This window comes from Danio rerio, chromosome 15 (assembly GCF_052040795.2).
Source record: "Danio rerio strain M-AB ecotype USA chromosome 15, GRCz13ab, whole genome shotgun sequence".
NCBI lineage: Eukaryota > Metazoa > Chordata > Actinopteri > Cypriniformes > Danionidae > Danio > Danio rerio.
The window spans coordinates 4,297,112-4,320,174 of record NC_141035.1 but is presented as its reverse complement, the minus strand read 5'-3'; the positions used below and the strand labels follow the sequence as shown (position 1 = coordinate 4,320,174).

The following is a 23,063-nucleotide window of genomic DNA, read 5'->3' as shown; positions in this document are numbered from 1 at the left end:
GTTATAACCTGGAACTGTTAAGCTTTGTAAACAGTATGAGTGTTAGTACTGGGTTGAGTCTGAAAGGGCACACGCTGTGTAAAACCTATGCTGGAATAGTTGGCGGTTCATTCTGCTGTGGCGACCCCAGATAAATTAGAGACTAAGCCAAAGGAAAATGAATTAATGAATTAATAATCACTTTTTAGTGTAGCGTGCGGACGCTCATCATGAACTATGTTTACATTTTTAAAAGGCATGGCGACCCCTTTTGGTCTCATTGCAGCTCTGTAGTCCTGCGGCTGATCTGTGCTGGTTTTGTGTGTTTAGGTTTTGAAAGCTTATCTGGATTACATGGTGGAGCTGGGTTTGTTGTTGGGAGGAGACAAGAATTCCACTCGGGGTCAGATGCAGCAGATTTTGGACTTTGAGACGGCGCTGGCGAACATCACCGTGCCCCAGGACGAACGGCGAGACGAGGAGAAGATCTACCACAAGATAACCATAGCTGACCTCCAGGTGCGTGTGCAGACAGGAAAGGAGATCTATGTTGAATATTGGAGATCATTTGTTTATATGGGTACACTTTAGAAGGTCACACTTTATTTGAATGTACAATTCACACTATTAACACACTATTAGGCTTTTCACTGAATGAACTGTTAATTAGCTGCTTGTTAATAGTAAGGTTTAGTTGGGTTTGGGTATTGGTTAGGATCAGGGATGTAAAATAAGATCATACTTTATAAGTGCTAATAAACAGTTAACATCTTAATAATAGGCAGGTATTAAGGCTGCAGTAAAAGGTGTGAGTGGTTACTTAAACTAAAGTGTTGCCATTTAGAATAATAGAATAAATGGAATTTTTCTGTTTAGAAGTTATCAATAATCTGTGATCAATAATCTATCTATCTATCTATCTATCTATCTATCTATCTATCTATCTATCTATCTATCTATCTATCTATCTATCTATCTATCTATCTATCTATCTATCTATCTATCTGTCTGTCTGTCTGTCTGTCTGTCTGTCTGTCTGTCTGTCTGTCTGTCTGTCTGTCTGTCTGTCTATCTATCTATCCACCATCCTTTTGTCCACCCTTCTAACTATCTATCTATCTACCTATCTATCTATCTATCTATCTATCTATCTATCTATCTATCTATCTATCTATCTATCTATCTATCTATCTGTCTGTCTGTCTGTCTGTCTGTCTGTCTGTCTGTCTGTCTGTCTGTCTGTCTGTCTGTCTGTCTGTCTGTCTGTCTGTCTGTCTGTCTGTCTGTCTGTCTGTCTGTCTGTCTGTCTGTCTGTCTATCTATCTATCTATCTATCTATCTATCTATCTATCATCCTTTTGTCCACCCTTCTATCTATCTATCTATCTATCTATCTATCTATCTATCTATCTATCTATCTATCTATCTATCTATCTATCTATCTATCTATCTATCTATCTATCTATCTATCTATCTATCTATCTATCTATCTATCTATCATCCTTTTGTCCACCCTTCTATCTATCTATCTATCTATCTATCTATCTATCTATCTATCTATCTATCTATCTATCTATCTATCTATCTATCTATCTATCTATCTATCTATCTATCTATCTATCTATCTATCTATCTATCTATCTATCTATCTATCTATCTATCTATCTATCTATCTATCTTTTGTTCTGTTAATCTGTTTCACGCATGGATTGGCCACCACAGTGTCCACAACTTAACTTTATTGAGAGTCTTTGAGATGTGCTGGGGATGAGTCTGTGTGTGTCTCTCGGTCAGCCTGTCTGTCTATCTATCTAGCTATTGTTCTGTCTGTCTGTTTTACACATGAATTGGCCACCACAGAGTCCACACCTTATCTTAAGGGTGGGCCAATTATATGGATACACCTTAATACAATGGGAGTGGTTGGTGATATTAATGTCCTGTTTGTGGCACATTAGTATATGTGAGGGGGCAAACTTTTCAAGATGGGTGGTGACCATGGTGGCCATTTTGAAGTCGGCCATCTTGGATCCAACTTTTGTTTTTTTCAATAGGAAGAGGGTCATGTGACAGGTCGAACCTATTGGAAATTTCACAAGAAAAACAATGATGTGCTTGGTTTTAATGTAACTTTATTCTTTCATGAGTTATTTACAAGTTTCTTCCCATTGTGTTGGATTGTCCCACTCTTCACACACTGATAGCAACACTGCAGGAGAAATGCCAGCAGAGGATTCCAGTATCCGTAGTTTCAGGTGCTGCACATCGTGTATCTTTACACCATAGACAAATGCCTTCAGATGACCCCAAAGATAAAAGTCTAAGGGGGTCAGATCGGGAGACCTTAGGGGCTGATTCAACTGACCCACGATGACCCTACTGAAAAAAATAGCTTAAACCAGTCTAGGCTGGTTGGCTGGTTTTAGCTGGTCGACCAGGCTGGTTTTAGAGGGGTTTTGGCCATTTCCAGGCTGATTTCCAGCCATTTCCAGCCTGGTCTTAGCTGGTCAGGCTGGGAGATGACCAGCTAAAACCGGCTCGACCAGCCTAGCCAGACTGGGAGCCAAGCCAAAACCAGCTAAGTCTAGCTTAAACCAGGCTGGTTAAGCTGGTTTTAGCTGGATTAAGCTGGTCATTTTTCAGCCTGACCAGCTAAGACCAGGCTGGAAATGGCTGGAAACCAGCCTGGTCGACCAGCTAAATAAAAAAAACCAGCCTAAGCTGGTTTAAGCTGGATTTTTCAGCAGGGGACCAATCCACTTTTCAGGGAACTGTTCATCTAGGAATGCTCAGACCTGACACCCATAATGTGGTGGTGCACCATCTTGCTGGAAAAACTCAGGGAACGTGCCAGCTTCAATGCATAAAGACGGAAACACATCATCATGTAGCAATTTCAAATATTCAGTGGCCTTGAGGTTTCCATTGATGTAGAATGGCCCCACCATCCATGTTGTCTATGAAGTGAAGATACAAGATGTGTAGCACCTCAAAATACGGATACTGGAAGCCCGTGCTGGCATTTCTCCTGCAGGGTTGCTATCAGTGTGTGAAGAGTGGGAGAAGAGGCTTGCATTGACAATCCAACACAATGGGCAGCGCATTGAACACATTTTATAAGTGGTCAGACACTTGTAAATAACTCGTGAAAGAATAAAGTTACGTTAAAACCAAGCACATCATTGTTTTTCTTGTGAAATTCCCAATAAGTTTAATGTCAAATGACCCTCTTCCTATTGAAAAAACAAAAGTTGGATCCAAGATGGCTGAATTCAAAATGGCCACCATGGTCACCACCCATCTTGAAAAGTTTGCCCCCTCACAAATACTAATGTGCCACAAACAGGGCGTTAATATCACCAACCATTCCCATTTTATTAAGGTGTATCCATATAAATGACTCACCCTGTATATTGAGAATATTTTAAATGTGCTGGGGAAAACCCTGCTAAAAAAATCCATCTTAAACCAGCCTAGGTTGGTTGGCTGGTTTTAGCTGGTCAACCAGGCTGGTTTTAGAGGGGTTTTGGCCATTTCCAGGCTGGTTTCCAGCCATTTCCAGCCTGGTCTTAGCTGGTCAGACTGGAAAATGACCAGCTAAATCCAGCTAAAACCAGCTTGACCAGCCTGGTTTAAGCTGAACATAGCTGGTTTTGGCTGGGCTCCCAGCCAGGCTAGGCTGGTCAAGCTGGTTTTAGCTGGTCATCTCCCAGCCTGACCAGGTAAGACCAGGCTGGAAATGGCTGGAAACCAGCCTGGAAATGGCCAAAACCCCTCTAAAACCATCCTGGTCGAACAGCTAAAACCAGCGAACCAGCCTAGGCTGGTTTAAGCTGTTTTTTCAGTAAGGAAGTCTTCACATTCTCATCTCTGCCTCAGATGTTTTTCTTTCCTCCTTCTTTGCATATCCGTTCCTTTTCATGTCTTCTGGCACTGTTCCATCAGTTAATTATTAGAGTATTTTTTCTTCCATCTGAGCACCTGTGTTTAGGAAACTTTTGTTTAGTGAAGGCTCCTGTGATTTCCCTGGTAACAGTTGCTGAGCAACAGTATAGTGAGGTGGAAGGGTTTTGCATGATGGATGATCGCTGACTGATTAGGTGATGTCTGCCGTCAGTGTGAAGAGAACGAAATCCAGTCCCTTGAAAAGCTGCGTATTAAAGTGACATTTACAATTAGGATTTTGTTTATAATTATAATGATCTTCAAAACGGCTCTTGAAAACAAATAACAGTTTTTTTAGACAGACGTCAGTACAGTAAATGTTTGTCAGCATAATTTTTGAGGTGAAACTTCACATACACACTCGAGGGACTTATTTTATGTCTTGTTAAAAGGGTCGCCTTTAAAATCTCAAATCATATAGCATATTTGACATATGACATGTGTAAGTCCTTATTTAATCAGAAAGCGAACAAAAATGTGTTGTTTTTTTACCTCCAAGGGCATGTTTTCAGCCTGAATATAATTGTCTTTCATCTCAACTCTCATTAATCGAAGATTGCAGTGACTTCTTATTTTGTACATCTTTATGCGGAGCGTCCTCAAGGGTTCACTTGGGGTTTTTTGAGTTTATTAAAAAACAACAGCTCTCATAACCCGCACGAGAGAGAAGGAAAAGAGTCCATTTTAGGCAGCTAATCTGTTTTCATCTGCCAGAATCCACAGCAGAGATGAGGGTTATGTGGTGAATGAGGGGCTTTCGGGCTGCGTGTTTACGATGGAGGTCTTTGTTGTATTACACCCAAGGGCAGAACTGAATCTGGGAGTCAGGAATGCAAACATGCGGGTTATTGGCTCTAGTCTGCTGATTATTTTCGAGCGTTTTGTGCAAATCGAATCTGAACACGCAAGCTGTGTCCTTGTTATGGTTGAAAGAGAAGTCATTAAGGCAAAACACTGAGACAAGCAGCGCTCTCACAGTCAAGGTTATGGAGAAAGAAAGTATGAAAGATGGCTGTAATTAAAAGTAACACTCCATATATTGGTGGCCTGCAGTAAGCTGTTTTATTAAAGTGCATCGCCCTTCGTGATGACGCACCATGTTGAGTTTAAAGGACCAGCCGGATACTGTTCCCTTCAGAATTATTAAGTAAAAACACTGTAAGATGCATTGTCATTATTATAAAATTAAGTGTAAAATAGTTCATTTTTTAAGTTTAACTATAAGCCAAATTATGAAACATAAATTCCATGATGTAAAGTGACAATTGTGAGAAATTAACCACAATTTTAGTCATATTGTGAGAAATAGTCACATTGTGGTATTATGTGCAAAGCTGTAGTAGTATTTTGGTCGTTTTAGTAACAATTCTTACTATTAAGGAGGCTATTATTATTATTATTATCATTATCATTATTACCCGTCTAGTATTAAGATATTGGCTGTTTACTAATACTTATAAAGTACATATTTTGTATCTTATTCTACAACCCTAATCCTACCCAAGAGGCAACCTCCTGCTCTCCCTCAGGAAGCCAATACGGAAGTAACTAAAACTGCAATTCATCCGAAATTCCGCTAGTCGTGGCCGCTCCTGGCTCCAAAACAGAGCAAATTTCAATTGAGCCCACTGTTAGAATGGCCAACTTTACAGCAGAAAAAAAAGGTGTTTACAGCCTGGTACAAAAAAAGATTTGGTTAATACAGCTAATATTACCCTTCATGACAACTGTGAGAGGGGTGAATTTTTTTATAACTCATCCGTTTCCTTTATATTAAGTTATATTAAGTTTGCATAATTATGGGCGTGGCCACTTGATTGACAGCTAGGTCTCGCTGGTCGCCGTCACGTCACCTCAGCTGAATCCTGCAGATTAGCCACTGAACTCGGCATATTTATCGTATTTCTATGTTGTTTTATGTGGCTTTACACAGTCAACTGCCTTTTGGACTTGTTTCCTACAATTATTAGATGGCATGGCATGCTGAGTGCACTTAATTGTGCTCACAAACCATTCACGTGGCTTCCGTTTCCCATGTGAGTAAAGTTATATACTTATATACCATCTCTATACATGTATTTGTTTTATTTAAGATCATTTATCGTTTATATTTATATTTAGAGCTGTAATGGACTCCAGAATCTGACAGATTGATTAGCTGTAGGCTCTAGATCAGTCATCTGAAGCGTTGTCATACAGTGTTATGCTGGATTTCATCAATAGTCTTACATTAACTAACACAGACTATATCTGAAGTGTTTGGAAGTAATTTGTGTTTTCCTCCTATTGAAAAACGTCATAAGAACAATATTTAGTGGCTCAATGTATTACAGCAGTGTTTTTAAAAGTCTAAACACTTGATTGATATAGTATACAACCAAGCACAAGTGGTCAGAATACAAACGAGTCACAGGTGATAAAGTATTAAGCGTTCTCCCAAAATAAAGTGTGTCTGAGCCAGGTCCAAGCAAAAGGCCAGCAGGTGTCTGAAGCTCCGCTCACTCTCCGCCTCTTTGCCCTTTGGTATCCCGCCCTGGGTGTGATGACGCGCGAACAAAATGGCGACGGTTGGCCGCGCCTACTTGTGGCTTCTTTTGCTCTTTTTAGAAACCTATGGGTAGTGTCACGGACACTACGTCTAGTCTATGATCCTACCTTATACCTAAACCTAACTGCTACCTTAATAACTACTAATAATTAGCAAATTCTGAGTTTATTAAAGCAAAAGTAATAGTTAATTTTTATTAATAGTGATATTAAAGGAGTCCACAATGTAGTTGCCCTACATTCATTTTCATCCACTTTTCCGAGGCCGGGTCGTGGGGGCAGAACCCCAGACTTCCCTTTCCCTAGACTCGTTCTCCAGGTCCTCCAGGGGGATCCCATGACAACCAGGAGACATAGTCCCTCCAGTGTGTCCTGGGTCTTCCCTAAGGGCCTCCTCCCTGTGGGACATCCCTGGAACACTTCCCTAGGTAGCCATCCAGGAGGCAACTGAAACAGATGCCTGAGCCACCTCAGCTGACATCTCTCAATGTGGAGGAGCAGCGGCTCTACTCTGAGCTCCTCCTGGGTGACAGAGCTCCTTACCCTATCTATAAGGGTGCGCCCTGCCACTCTGCGAAGGAAGCTCATTTCAGCCACTTGTATGCAAGATATTGTCCTTTCGGTCATGACCCAAAGCTCATGACCAAAGGTGAGAGTAGGAACGTAGATTGACCTGTAAATAGAGAGCTTTGCCTGTAGGCTCAGCTCCTTCTTTACCACTGCACCAATCCCCCCTGTCAATCCAACGTTCCTTCCATCCTTCACTCGTGAACAAAACTCCAAGATACTTGAAGTCCTCCACCTGGGGTAAGGACTTTCCTCCAACCAGGAGATGGCAAACGGTGGAGCACCATAGTGCTGATTCTCATCCCAGCCTCGTCACACACTGCAGCAAACCATCCCAGTGCATGCTGAAGGTCCATGTTTTCGATGAAGCCAACAGAACAACATTGTCTGTGAATAACAGAGGTGAAATCCTGTGGTCCATTGTTATTATGGCAATTTCTGCAGTTGTGCAATACTGTCTTCATACCAGTAGTGATTAAAGCTGATTTTTGCTTTGTTGCAAAACTATTTTTATAGTATAACTGTGTATTGTTTTGTTTTAGTCACAATAGTAGCTCAATACACAACAGTAGCTCGATAGTGGTCCAATTAATTTGCTGTGGATGGCACATATATGTCTCTAAGATGTATTTTAAACATAATTCCTTACATTTATAACACTTTTCTGGGCACTCAAAGCAATTTACACAATGGGGGGGGAATCTCCTCATCCACCACCAGTGTGCAACATCCACCTGGATGACACAACGGCAGCCATTTTGTGCCAGACCCCACACCACACACCAGCTGATTGGTGGAGAGGAGACAGAGTTGAAACCAATTGGAATATGGGAATGGTTAGGACAGAGGCCAGTTGGCAGATTTGGCCAGGATGCCGGGGTTAAACCCCTACTCTTTTTCGAAGGACATCCTGGGATTTTAAACGACCATTGAGAGTCAGGACCTCGGTTTAACGTCTCATCCGAAAGACGACGCTCACTGAGCAGTATGGCGTCCCCGTCACTATACTGGGGCATTAGGACCCATACAGACCGCAGGTTGGGTGCCCCCTGCTGGCCTCACTAACACCACTTCCGGCAGCAACCTAGCTTTCCCATGTGGTCTCCCATCTAGGTACTGACCGGGCGCAGCCCTGCTTAGCTTCAGTGGGCGACCATGTGAGAGTTGCAGAGAGCTAGCTGGCGGCTTTTAATCTTCTGTTTTTTTAGTTTATAGACTGAACATCATTCAGTCTAAAAATGTCTGCTCTGTTTACAAGTCTGATAAAAACCTTTAAAGGGTCTGTTGGATGAAAATTTCTGGTTTTAAACATCTTAAGGATCTGAAAGTTGATGTCGAACATCTACCGTATGCAAACACAAACATCAAATGGATGTTCACACTAAGTGTGTGTGCTAACAGGGACTGTGGTGTTTTTTAAACAACAATTGGTTGTTTTTTCTCATATAGTAACCAACACCGTAGCCCTTCATGCTGACTGACAAAAAAGACTAGCATACTTGTTTTGGTCTGCCATGGCAGGTTTTATTACATCCAACATGTTGGCTAATGAACAGATATTCTTTTATACAGAACTCTTAAACGTGGTGACATGTAAGAGAAACAATGGTGTTGTACAATTGTTTCCTCGTTTTCATGTAAATCCCATGAGGGTAAAATCTCAGTGAAAACCAGGTCAATTAGAACAAAACAACAACTCTGATGATTCACATGGGGTCATTAATATGCACAGGCTGTGTTAAATTGGCCACAACGCTTTCTAGCGTGATTACAACCATGATACTTTACCCCTATTTTTAAGTTGATCTAAGCTTGTATTAATATGTGTGTGGGAGTCCTATTTTGAAAACAGAAGAATAAAAAGTTCCAGTTTTGTGAAGCAGGCAGCCATGCATGGTCATAAAAGGTTAACAGCTCCCCAGTAAGCAAAATGCAGGATAAACTGATTAAAAATGTATTCAGCACCATAGACATGAAGTCTGTTTAATTATTAGTTTCACGTGTATATTTTAGTTTAATGTGTATATTGTGAAATTTGCTGGATGTGTTTGTAATGGGGTAACAGACACATGTAAACAGCTAAATATATGTGCTTAAGGCGTGTTTATGCATCATGTCATATCACTTAGCTCTTACTGTCATTTTCTGGACTGAAATGATGCCAATAATCTTATTTAAACTCTTCTTTTAATGCAGAGGTTGATATTACAGGGGTTAAACATTACAAATACATTACTATTAGTGGGGAAGTAACGTAGTGTGACATGTTTAATCCATATAAGAATATTAATATGTACAACACAGGCTTCGTTTAATTAACCACAACGATTCCAAGTGAGATTACAACAGTTATGTTTTTTCCTTTGTTTTTGAGTTGATCTAAGCTTGTATTTATGTGTGAGGGACTCCTATTTTGAAAACTAGAGACTAAAAAGGAATAGTTTTGTGAAGCAGGCATCCATGCATGACCACAGAATGTTTACAGCTCCTCAGAAAGCAAAATGCAGGATATACAGATTGTAAATGTATTCAGCACCACCCCAAAGAGGCGTAAGGACTGTTTAATTCTTAGTTTATTTGTATATCGTGACATTTGCTGCATATTTTAGTAATTAGGCAACAGACACATGTAAACTGCTAAATATTTGTGCTTAAGGCGTGTTTATGCATCATGTCATATCTCTTAGCTTTTACTGTCATTTTCTGGACTGAAATGATGCCAATAATCTTATTGAAGCTCATCTGTTAATGCAGAGTTTGATATTACAGACGTTAAAGATTACAAATACATTACTATTAGTGGGGAAGTAACGTAGTGTGACATGTTTAATCCATATAAGAATATTAATGTACAACACAGGCTTCGTTTAATTAACCACAACGATTCCAAGTGAGATTACAACAGTTATGTTTTTTCCTTTGTTTTTGAGTTGATCTAAGCTTGTATTTATGTGTGAGGGACTCCTATTTTGAAAACTAGAGACTAAAAAGGAATAGTTTTGTGAAGCAGGCATCCATGCATGTCCACAGAGTGTTTACAGCTCCTCAGAAAGCAAAATGCAGGATATACAGATTGTAAATGTATTCAGCACCACCCCAAAGAGGCGTAAGGACTGTTTAATTCTTAGTTTATTTGTATATCGTGACATTTGCTGCATATTTTAGTAATTAGGCAACAGACACATGTAAACTGCTAAATATTTGTGCTTAAGGCGTGTTTATGCATCATGTCATATCTCTTAGCTTTTACTGTCATTTTCTGGACTGAAATGATGCCAATAATCTTATTGAAGCTCATCTGTTAATGCAGAGTTTGATATTACAGACGTTAAAGATTACAAATACATTACTATTAGTGGGGAAGTAACGTAGTGTGACATGTTTAATCCATATAAGAATATTAATGTACAACACAGGCTTCGTTTAATTAACCACAACGATTCCAAGTGAGATTACAACAGTTATGTTTTTTCCTTTGTTTTTGAGTTGATCTAAGCTTGTATTTATGTGTGAGGGACTCCTATTTTGAAAACTAGAGACTAAAAAGGAATAGTTTTGTGAAGCAGGCATCCATGCATGACCACAGAGTGTTTACAGCTCCTCAGAAAGCAAAATGCAGGATATACAGATTGTAAATGTATTCAGCACCACCCCAAAGAGGCGTAAGGACTGTTTAATTCTTAGTTTAATTTGTATATCGTGACATTTGCTGCATATTTTAGTAATTAGGCAACAGACACATGTAAACTGATAAATATTTGTGCTTAAGGCGTGTTTATGCATCATGTCATATCTCTTAGCTCTTACTGTCATTTTCTGGACTTGAATGATGCCAATAATCTTATTTAAACTCATCTGTTAATGCAGAGGTTGATATTACACAGGTTAAAGACTACAAATACATTACTATTAGTGGAGAAGTAACGTAGTGTGACATGTTTAATCCATATGAGAATATTAATATGTACAACCCAGCTTCGTTTAATTAACCACAACGATTCCAAGTGAGATTACAACAGTTATGTTTTTTCCTTTGTTTTTGAGTTGATCTAAGCTTGTATTTATGTGTGAGGGACTCCTATTTTGAAAACTAGAGACTAAAAAGGAACAGTTTTGTGAAGCAGGCATCCATGCATGACCACAGAGTGTTTACAGCTCCTCAGAAAGCAAAATGCAGGATATACAGATTGTAAATGTATTCAGCACCACCCCAAAGAGGCGTAAGGACTGTTTAATTCTTAGTTTAATTTGTATATCGTGACATTTGCTGCATATTTTAGTAATGAGGCAACAGACACATGTAAACTGCTAAATATTTGTGCTTAAGGCGTGTTTATGCATCATGTCATATCTCTTAGCTCTTACTGTCATTTTCTGGACTGAAATGATGCCAATAATCTTATAAAAGCTCATCTGTTAATGCAGGGTTTGATATTACAGACTTTAAAGATTACAAATACAGTACTATTAGTGGGGAAGTAACGTAGTTTGACATGTTTTATCCATATGAGAATATTAATATGTACACCCCAGGCTTCGTTTAATTAACCACAACGATTCCAAGTGAGATTACAACAGTTATGTTTTTTCCTTTGTTTTTGAGTTGATCTAAGCTTGTATTAATATGTGTGGGGGACTCTTATTTTGAAAACCAGAGACTAAAAAGGAACAGTTTTGTAAAGCAGGCATCCATACATGACCACAGAGTGTTTACAGCTCCTCAGAAAGCAAAATGCAGGATATACAGATTGTAAATGTATTCAGCACCACCCCAAAGAGGCGTAAGGACTGTTTAATTCTTAGTTTATTTTGTATATCGTGACATTTGCTGCATATTTTAGTAATGAGGCAACAGACACATGTAAACTGCTAAATATATGTGCTTAATGCATGTATATGCATTGTGTCATATCACTCAGCTCTTACTGTCATTTTTCCAGAGGGAAACAATTCCAATCAACTTCATAAAACTCATCTGTTAATGCAGAGGTTGATATTAATTACTGTCTAGGTTTTTTTAGATGTTAAAGATTAAAAATGCATTACTATTAGTGGGGAAGTGTAGTAGCGTAGTGTGACACTATTCTAGTTCATGACACAAACGTAAAGGTCAACAATGTCATAATCTGACACAGTAGATATTATCATAACAACTAATGTGTAGAAATACACATGTGAATTGCTGAATATTAGTTTAATGCGCATTTATGCATTGTGTCATATCGCTCATCCTTTACTGTCATTTTTTCCTGAGTGAAAAGATGCAAATAAACGTTATAGAACTCATCTGTCGTTGATGTTAATTTCTGCCTGTGTTTTCATTGACGTTAAAAGATTAAAAATGCATTGCTATTGGTGGGGAAGTAACGTAGTGTGTCATTTTTAATCTCTATGAGATCATTAATATGTACAACCAGGCTTTGTTTAATACTACAAGCAAGATCACAACAGTTATATTTTTTCCTCAATCTTTAAGTTATCTAAGCGTGTATTAATGTGTGTGGGACTCTTATTTTGAAATCAGAAGACTAAAAGGACCAGTTTTGTAAAGCAGGCAGCCATGCATTACCACATAGTATTTACAGCTCTTTAAAAAAGCAAAATGCAGGATATACGGATTAAAAATGTATTCATATTACTATTAGTGGGGAAGTAACTGTCTCACTAGTTTATGACGCATATGTGAAGGTAAAAAATGTCATGATCTGACACAGTAGTGATTATCATAACAACTATTGTGTCTTAAAATCCAGTATTGGACTAAAATGTATCACTTGTTTACTGGCAGGTCTTGGCTCCGGCTATTGAATGGTTGGATTATCTGAACTCAGTACTTTCACCGCTGGAGCTGAACGACACAGAACCGGTGGTGGTGTATGCTAAAGAGTACATGCAACAAGTTTCAGAGCTCATCAACAAGACCGACCACAGGTATGGCTGTCTCTGTGGTTAAAGCTAATCAGAGTTCAGAGAGAGAACGTCCCCTCGGAGAGCCGCTGTGTTTAGACTGTGTATCAGAACATTCAGTGCTAATAACAGCTCCTCGCTCTCTCTCTCTCTAGCTCACTGTAAGCATATTAATACAGCTCGGCTAACACTCCTTCCTTCACTCCCTGTATAAATAAATGATCACACATTCAGGAGTGGTCCCCTTTTTTAGATATGTGGATGGATTCTTTCTCTTTCTTCTCTAGTCTTCTGAATAATTACATGATCTGGAATCTGGTGCAGAAAGGAGCGTCCAGCCTTGATCAGCGCTTTGAAAATGCTCAGGATAAACTGCTGGAGAGCCTCTATGGCACCAAAAAGGTGCGTGTGTTTGGAGTGTATAAATATGGCTAGGAACTATACTCGCATTCTGGTGTAATAATCAAGGAATTTTGTTGCAGTACCACGGCTGAAGTACGCACAATGATATTACTCAGCACTTTTTCTTTGTTTTTTTAGCTGGGGACTATTTGCAGGTGCTGCGTAATATCATTGTGCCTACTTCAGCCATGGTACTGCAGCAGATATCCTTGATTATTGTGCTGGAGTGTGAATATAGTTTTACAAATCTACAGCAACTGCGTGATGCTATCATGTCAATATGGAGCAAAATCTCTGAGGAATATTTCCAGTACCTTGTTGGATCTATGCCACGAAGGATTAAGGCAGTTCTGAAGGCAAAAGGGGATCCACCCTGGTAATAGTAAGGTGTACCTAATAAAGTGGCCGATTCGTGTATACAGTATTGATGCTAAGCTAAAAGCAGCTGAACACCATCTGAATAGATTCAATAAAGGTAAAACTCAACTGTTTTACTCTAGGTGACTTGAGCCTATTTCAAAAAAAGTGAAGTAACCTATAATTTGACTACTATAATCTCGACATGTGTAGATTTAAGATTTGAAGTACATCATAACTGCTCATTCAGTACTATTAAATGACCTTCACTGTACATGTATATTATATTGACAGAATCATGTTGAAAATCTGGCAGTCCTTTTGTGCTTTTATGACTGCTCCTTTGAGGTTGCCAGATAAGCTCTCCCGTGTGTAATTTATCAATCTGTCTGTTTTACATTCAGTCTTGTACTCCGCGCTGGCAGACGTGCATTGGAAACACAGACGACACCCTCGGTTTTGCACTGGGAGCTCTTTTCGTCAAAGCCACCTTCGACAAACAGAGCAAAGAAATAGTGAGTTGCTTCATGTGTCGTATTACAGTTGAAGTCAAATGTATTAGCCCGTCTGTACTTATATTTGTACTTATCTAAATATTTCTCAAATGATGTGTAACAGAGCAAGGAATTTTTCTCAGTACTTCCTATAATATTGTTTTTTTTTTCTGGAAAAAAGTCTTATTTGTTTTATTTCGGCTAGAATAAAAACAGTTTAGAATTTTTAAACATTTTATGGTCAATATTATTAGCCCCCTTAAATTTTTTCTGATTGTCTACAGCAGGGGTGCCAGAGCCCGATACAGGCCCCATGAAAGCGTTTTCAAAGGACGAAAGTGAAGAGTTGGGGCAGGGGAGTTGTGGGGTTGTAGTTGTGGGTGGGGGAGATGGTTAAGTGATGGTTGAATAGAATGATTGGAAATAAAAGAGCGGGGTATCGCGGACGAAAGTGAAGAGTTGGAGCACGATGGTGTCATGTGAATAGTGGACAGGTGGAGGGTGGTGAGAGTTGTCTCGGACGAAAGTGAAAAAAGCAGGGGGTTGTTGTCGTAGATGAAAGTGAAAAGGGGGGAGTTGTTGGGGATAAAAGTGAAGGGCAGGGGGTGGACGAAAGTAAAGGGGGGGGTTGTTGCGGACGAAAGTGAAAAACGGGGGGGGGTGTCACGAACGGAAGTGAAAAGCAGGGGTGGTGTTGTTGCAAACGAAAATAAAAACGAGAGGGAGTGTTGCGGATGAAAGTGAAAAAGGAAAAGGAGGGGGGGGGGTTGTCCGGATAAAAGTGAAAAACGGGGGAGTGTTGCGGGCAAAAGTGAAATAGAAGGGGGTGTTTGTCACAGGCGAAAGTGAAAAGCAGGGTGGGGAGGTGTTGCGGACAAAAGTGAAAAGGTGGGGGTGGCGAAAATGTAAAGCAGGGGCGCTGTCGTGGACAAAAATGAAAAAGGATGGAGGGGGTTTGTCAGGTATGGAAGTGAAAAATGGGGAGGGAAGTGAAAGGGGGGACACGAAAACTGACAAAGGGGGGGTGTTGAGTTGAGGATGTTGCGGACAAAAGTCAAGGGGGGGGTGTTGCGGACAACAGTTGGGGGGTTGTCGTGGACAAAGTGAAAAGCGGGGGGAGTGTTGCGGAAGAAAGTGAAAAGCAGGAAAAAAGGATGTCGCGGACGGAAGGGAAGAGTGGAGGGGTGTTGTTGTTGATAAAAGTGAAAAGTGGGTGGGAAAAGGGGTGTCATTGTGGAAATTGAAGGGGAGGGCTTGTCGCGAAAGGGAAAAAGGGGGGTGTTGTTGGTGTCGCAGACAAAAATGAAGGGGGGGGGTCGCAGACGATTTGGTGAAAAGCAGGGAAAGGGATGTCGCGGATGGAAGGGAAGAGTGGAGGGGTGTTGTCGTTGATGATAGTGAAAAGCAGGTGGGAAAATGGGGTGTCATTGTGGAAATTGAAGGGGAGGGCTTGTCGCGAAAGGGAAAAAGGGGGGGTGTTGTTGGTGTCGCAGACAAAAATGAAGGGGGTGGTGGTGGACGAATTGAAGGGAGGGCTTGTCGAAGATAAAAGTAAAAAGGGGGTGTTTGGTGGGGGTGTTGCTGATGACAGTGGGGGGGGGGCAGTAGTTGTCGTGGACAAAACTGAAGTGTCATCATACAATGACTTGCCTATTTACCCTAACTTTCCTAGTTAATTAACCTAGTTAAGTCTTTACATTTCACATTAAGCTGAAAACTAGTATCTTGAAAAATATGGAGTACAATATACTGTCATCATGGCAAAGATAAAATAAATAAGTTATTAAAACTATAATGTTTTTAAACATCTTCTTTCCGTTTAGCGGAAATTAGGAAATAAATATACAGGGGGGCTAATACTTCTGAATTCAACTGTAAGATAAAAAAAAAAACATTTGCTGAATGTTGCACTGAAGATTTGTTTAATTTAGGACCTCAACGGTGGTGCGTTTTTGCCCTCATGTGGCCGTAATGTGAACTCCACAGTTCACAACCTCATGTTTTCTGTCATAACGCAGGCAGAGGGGATGATCAATGAAATCCGCACGGCTTTCAAAGGCGCGCTGGATGATTTGAAGTGGATGGATGAACAGACCCGACAAGCTGCCAAGGACAAGGTGAGAGAGAGAATGAGATTTGCAGCAGCATGACTGGATCACCAAAACTTATGGATTTGCCTGAGATTCAAGAAGGAGAAAAAAAAAACAGCTTAACTGTAAACACTTCGCATCGCTTGCCAAGAAATCAGGATAACGTGTCTTTTCTGGCTGTAGGCGGATGCCATCTATGACATGATCGGATTTCCAGACTTCATTCTGGACTCCAAAGAGCTGGATGATGTGTATGATGGGGTGAGTTAAGCCAAGAGCTTTGCTTTTAATCTTTAAATCTTGAAAAACTTTCTGCAGGTTTAACTTCATTTCAGCGTGTCTTGGATTTATTCATACACACTCAAAACTGTATCATTTTGCTGCTTGTTCAAACTATTTATTAATTTCTGAGATTTTTTTTGGGATAGCTTAATAGTTTTATGTTTGATCATCTTATATTTGTAAAAATGGTTAAGTTAACTTAATCGATTTGTGTTGGGACAACATGGAGGAATTGTGTGGAAGCAGATGTGCTTTTAAACACTGTAAAAATACATAATTCCTTCATGTTGTCCCAACACAAGTCAATTAAGTTAAAGGTGCTGAATCTAAGTTTTTGACTCTTTTAAAGCGTAACAATCCCATAATATGTTTGCAGATATTCCAGAAACATGCTAATGCCTAGTTCAGACTGCGTGATTTTAGCCCCGATTTTGGCTCGCCGACAGGTTTTGAGAAATCGCCGACAAATGCCTGAAATCACAGGCAAATCGCTGCTCGTGCACGTGAGTGACAATCACACAGTATGAACTGTCAAAGACGCGATCTGAGAGAATCACCGATGAGTCGCCGATGCCTGTGAGATATTTGGCGTGCTGAATATCTGGAGCTGTCGGCGATTCAAATCATGCCGTGTGAATTGAGTTTTGACTGAAAATAACATCAGCGATCGCCTACAGCCAATGAGAGATCGGCATTCACTTGTGTGTGCGTGTGTTTATACCAAGCGGCAACCTCCCGCTCTCCCTCAGGAAGCCAATACGGAAGTAACTAAAACTGCAATTCATCCGAAATTCCGCTAGTCCTGGCCGCTCCTGGCTCCAAAACAGAGCAAATTTCAATTGAGCCCACTGTTAGAATGGCCAACTTTACAGCAGAAAAAAAGGTGTTTACAGCCTGGTACAAAAAAAGATTTTGGTTAATACAGCTAATATTACCCTTCATGACAACTGTGAGGGGGGTGAATTTTTTTAAAACTCATCCGTTTCCTTTATATTAAGTTATATTAAGTTTGCATAATTATGGGCGTGGCCACTTGAGTGACAGTTAGGTCTCGCTGGTCGCCGTCACGTCACCTCTGCAGATTAGCGACTGAACTCGGCATATTTATCGTATTTCTATGTTGTTTTATGTGGCTTTACACAGTCAACTGCCTTTTGGACTTGTTTCCCACAATTATTAGATGGCATGGCATGCTGAGGGCACTTAATTGTGCTCACAAACCATTCACGTGGCCTCCGTTTCCCATGTGAGTAAAGTTATATACTTATATACCATCTCTATACATGTATTTGTTTTATTTAAGATCATTTATCGTTTATATTTGTACTTAGAGCAGTTATGCACTCCAGAATCTGACAAATTGATTAGCTGTAGGCTCTAGATCAGTCATCTGAAGCGCTGTCATACAGTGTTATGCTGGATTTCATCAATAGTCTTACATTAACTAACACAGACTATATCTGAAGTGTTTGTAAGTAATTCGCGTTTTCCTCCTGTTGAAAAACGTCATAAGAACAATGTTCAGTGGCTCAATGTATTACAGCAGTGTTTTTAAAAGTCTAAACACTTGATTGATATAGTGTACAACCAAGCACAAGTGGTCAGAATACAAACGAGTCACAGGTGATAAAGTATTAAGCGTTCTCTCAAAGTAAAGTGTATCTGAACCAGGTCCAAGCTAAATTCTAGCAGGTGTCAGTAGCTCCGCTCACTCTCCGCCTCTTTGCCCTTGTTTGGTATCCCGCCGTCGGTGTGATGACGCGTGACCAAAATGGCGACGGTTGGCCGCGCCTACTTGTGGCTTCTTTTGCGCTCTTCAGAAACCTATGGGTGACGTCACGGATACTACGTCCATACATTTTACAGTGTATGGTGTATACCTGCTGCAGGCCAGCGGGAGGCTGGAGGAGAAGTTAAAAGCGCTCATTTTCGGTTTATTTGGACCCACGAAATGGAGGAAAAACTAGTCGAGGTTTGACAAGGCTCAGGAGCAACTGTGTCTGTTTGACGTTTCATACAGAAAGAAAATAGTTTATTATGAATGTTGAGGAGAAATGGCTAATTCCCTTTAAACCCAGGTGAGCAAACATGTACATGTTAAAGGCTTCTTTCTCATTATGTAGTTAATAACAAAAGATATACGACGTGTTTTTGGCTGTGAGACGTCGTTTGGACGAAGTTGTCGGCGATTCTTCCTATAGTAAAGTCATGCAATGTGAAAGTCCCTGTCACCGATCCATATTGCAGTGTAAACAAAGCAGCGACGAAACGCTAGCCCAGATAGTCATGCAGTGTGAATACATCTGTGACACGACTACTTTGAAAATCATGCAGTCTGAACTCGGCATAAGTGATCATTCTTGTTTATCTGAACAACAATGCCGAAGTCAGATATTCGGCTTTGTAAATGTGTGTTACGTGCTAGAACGTCTGTCTTTGTTTTGGTTCCCTTTAACCCGTCCAGTGCCAGCTTAGCCAGCTTATTTCAGCACTCGGGTTGCCATGATGAAAAGCAGCCTATTCATTCATTCATTCAGTCAGTCAGGATGGCTATGAAAGTATGTGTCTGTGGCCAAAATGCAACCTCCGGTTGACAGTAGCTGCACATGGGGGTGATGCACACGGGGCTTCAGCGTCAACGCTCCCCATTCACTTTGAATGGGTGACGTCAGGCGTTGCTAGCTGCAGAAGTTGGGACTCGCTCAACTTTTCAAGCGCTGACGGAAGCATCAGCCAATCAGATTGCTGTATGCAATCTCACCAGCTAGACAGTGGCCTATTGCTGACTCAATTTCATTTTCTGACGCTGCTATGACGATCGCGTTAGCCCCAACTTCAGACACGCCTTCAGTCAAGCGTTGACGCTGAAGCCCTGTGTGAATAGGGCATCAGAGTTCAACATAAGGTGGTTAGTAGTTAGCAAATAATATAAACATTATGAATGTAAGTGAAGTTTTTCAAGCTAATTTCGAGAGGAGCACGTGATATAATTGAGTGCAGCTGGCCTCCCATCTATTCAGTTGTTTTGGCTTAAAGACATTTAAAATAAACTGTTCTTTGCATACAAGTAAAAATACTAAAACTACACACACTGCAGGAGCCAGAGGAAAATGCTCACTTTAGCAGACAAATTCCGAAGGCACTCAAAAGTTTCTGTATCCAAATTCTTCATAGAAATAACATCTATACGTCAAATGTACTTCTAAATTGATTATAAATTGTGTTTTATTTAATCTTTTTACTCTGTCATTGAATATGTGGGTGTCAGTTATGTTGTTATTTCAATTTATGTAATTATGATAGCAATTTAAAGTTTTTAATTACCAACGCAAATATTTAAAAATTTTTATATTATATTATATTATATTATATTATATTACATTACATTATATTATATTATATTATATTATATTATATTATATTATATTATATTATATTATATTATATTATATTATATTATATTCGTTTACATTATATTATATTATATTATATTATATTATATTTGTTTACATTATATTTTATTTTATTATATTATATTTTATTTTATATTATTATATTTTATTTTATTATATTATATTAAATTATATTATATTAAATTATATTTGTTTACATTATATTTTATTTTATTATATATTATAATATATTCTATTATATTATATTCGTTTACATTATACTTTATTATATTATATTATATTATATTATATTATATTATATTATATTATATTATATTATATTATATTATATTATATTATGTTATATTTGTTTACATTATATTTTATTATATTATATTATATTTTATTTTATTATATTATATTAAATTATATTATATTATATGAAATTATATTTGTTTACATTATATTTTATTTTATATTATATTATATTATATTATATTGTTATATTTGTTTACATTATATTTTATTATATTATATTTTATTTTATTATATTAAATTAAATTATATTATATTATATGAAATTATATTTGTTTACATTATATTTTATTATATATTATATTATATTATATTATATTATATTATATTATATTATATTATATTATATTATATTACATTATATTATATTATATTATATTATATTCAATCATTAAAGGAATTTTTTTACATATAATGTGTACATTTTGTTATCATTTACTCATCCTCCATCCAGTTTCTTTCTACTGTTGAACACCAGGGAAGATATACTGAAGAATATTGGAAACCAGCAGCCATTGACTTCTATAGTACTTTTTGTTTCTAGTATGGATGCCAACTTCTGCTTTTTGGCCGTCAACATTCTTCAGAATATCTTATTTTGTGTTCGACAGAAGAAAGCAACTCATAAAAGAATGAGTAAATGAGTACGTCTCATTTCAGGGTGAACTATTCACTTAAAATAGTTTGTTTCATTGATACAATCCAACAATCTGTTTTTCTTTTAGTATGAGGTTACGGAGGACAACTTCTTCCAGAACATGATTAACTTCTATAACTTCTCAGCACGAGTGATGGCAGATCAGCTCCGCAAGCCACCAAACAGAGACCAGTGAGTTTAACAGTGTGTGTTAAGAGAGAAAACAAATCCATGCATGTTGTGTATGGTGCACTGAAAAAGTACTATAGTCTATTTTGGTGCATAATAGCTTGTCATCACCTTAAAATGACAACTTCATACCTCATCAACCCCTTAAAGGTGCTGCATGTAAGTTTTCGACTCTTCCAAAGCATAAACATCCTATATTATGTTTGCAGATTTTAGCTAAGTGATCATTCTTGTTTATCTAAAAAACAATGCTGAAGTCAGATATTCTGCTTTGAAAATGTGCATTTCGTGCTGGAACGACTGTCTTTGTTTTGGTCATTTAAACAGCTCAATGCATTAGGTGAGCAGATTACATTGTAATCCCGTGTCCCATCAACACATTATGTGAAGAGATTTGCAGTGCCGAGCAATTTGGCAAACCACGACAGAAATTTAAATACAGCCATTCAGAAGCACAGAACAGTGCACTCGCTGCACTCCAACAAAATGGTAAGGTTTATAATGGATTTTACACAGATTAAACAGCTTTAACATTATTGAATGTAGATGCTGAATCACTGATATGTGTTGGTTTGCACTGAGTCACAAATCTGAAGTTCAATTTCAAACGTTTTCAAGATCTGAAGTGAACAATCTGCTGCTGCTGCTTTCAGTAGTATTGCAATAAATGTCATGCAAAATGGCATTCAAACTCACATTATTAGCATTTAACACTGAATAAAGCACATGAGGTGTACCTGAGCTGATCAGTTTATCCTGTTGTTCAGCTGCAAGAAATAGAAGCCAATCCTAAATCTAAATTTGAGGTGTTGGTTAAAACAAAAGCTCCTATTAATATGGAAAATAGTCCTTCTATCGTGTGCCATCGCTTTTATTTTCAACACCACTTAAATCAGCCTTAAATTTAGGCTCGACAGTCAGGCACACTCCTGTTGATGTTGTCAGCTGTGCTTGCGAGTGTTTCGAACCAGGAGTGCAATACCTAGTTCAGCCACTGGGTGTCAAACTTACATACCGCACCTTTAAAGTCAGCAAAAATGAGTGGTTTCTGAGATGTTGATTTCAGTGTGTTGATCTACAGTTGAAGTCAGAATTATTAGCCCCCTTTTGATTTTGATTTTTCGATTTTTTTTTTTTTTTATATTTCCCAAATGTTGTTTAACAGAGCAAGGAAATTTTCACAGTATGTCTGATAATATTTTTTTCTTCTGGAGAAAGTCTTATTTGTTTTATTTGAGCTAGAATAAAATCAATTTTTAATTTTTTAAAAACCAATTTTGGGACAAAATTATTAGCCCCTTTAAGCTAATTTTATTTTCGATAGTCTAAACAAACCTTCGTTATAGAATAACTTGCCTTATTACCCTAACCTGCATAGTTAACATTTTTAACCTAAGCCTTTAAATGTCACTTGAAGCTGTATAGAAGTGTCTTGAAAAATATCTAGGCAAATATTATTTACTGTCATCATGGCAAAGATAAAATAAATCAGTTATTAGAAATAGGTTTTTAAAACTATTATGTTTAGAAATGTGCTGAAACAATCTTCCCTCCATTAAACAGAAATTGGGGAAAAAATAAACAGGGGCGCAAATAATTCAGGGGGCTAATAATTCTGACTTCAACTGTACTTTCAAACTGAAATTAAATATTTAGTTGTTGGCCGGGCTTTCATGTTGTGCATCATTCCCTCATAGAAAACTAAAGGTAAGAGCGGGTATATTAATATGCAGTTGCTATGAAAACCCTCAAGTTGACCCCAACAAATAAACCAGCACTCCAAACAAGGAAGCAAATGATCAAACTTTCATTGAGGATTGCCAAAACAAACACATTTTATTCAGTGGATTAACTTGCACTGATTAATTGTTAACTTAAAGAATAAAAAAGGGCGCTAGCAAAATTTTAGCTAAATTTCACACACACTTTAAAGGGGACCTATTATGCTGCTTTTTAAAAG

At 38.5% G+C, this 23,063-nt stretch overlaps 1 protein-coding gene across 8 annotated transcripts in view; it reads left to right on the top strand.

Moving 5' to 3' along the window:
• The window catches only part of ece2b (endothelin converting enzyme 2b), a 150,566-nt gene that overhangs the window by 113,217 nt on the left and 14,286 nt on the right, over nt 1-23,063 (top strand). For 4 of the 8 annotated variants that reach the window (XM_087283360.1, XM_087283361.1, XM_087283362.1 and 1 more), the window contains 7 exons: nt 310-498; nt 12,827-12,969; nt 13,233-13,347; nt 14,109-14,219; nt 16,130-16,315; nt 16,472-16,549; nt 21,003-21,106. In XM_087283360.1, the coding sequence (XP_087139486.1) occupies nt 310-498; nt 12,827-12,969; nt 13,233-13,347; nt 14,109-14,219; nt 16,130-16,315; nt 16,472-16,549; nt 21,003-21,106 (926 nt within the window). 8 annotated transcript variants of the gene reach the window in all.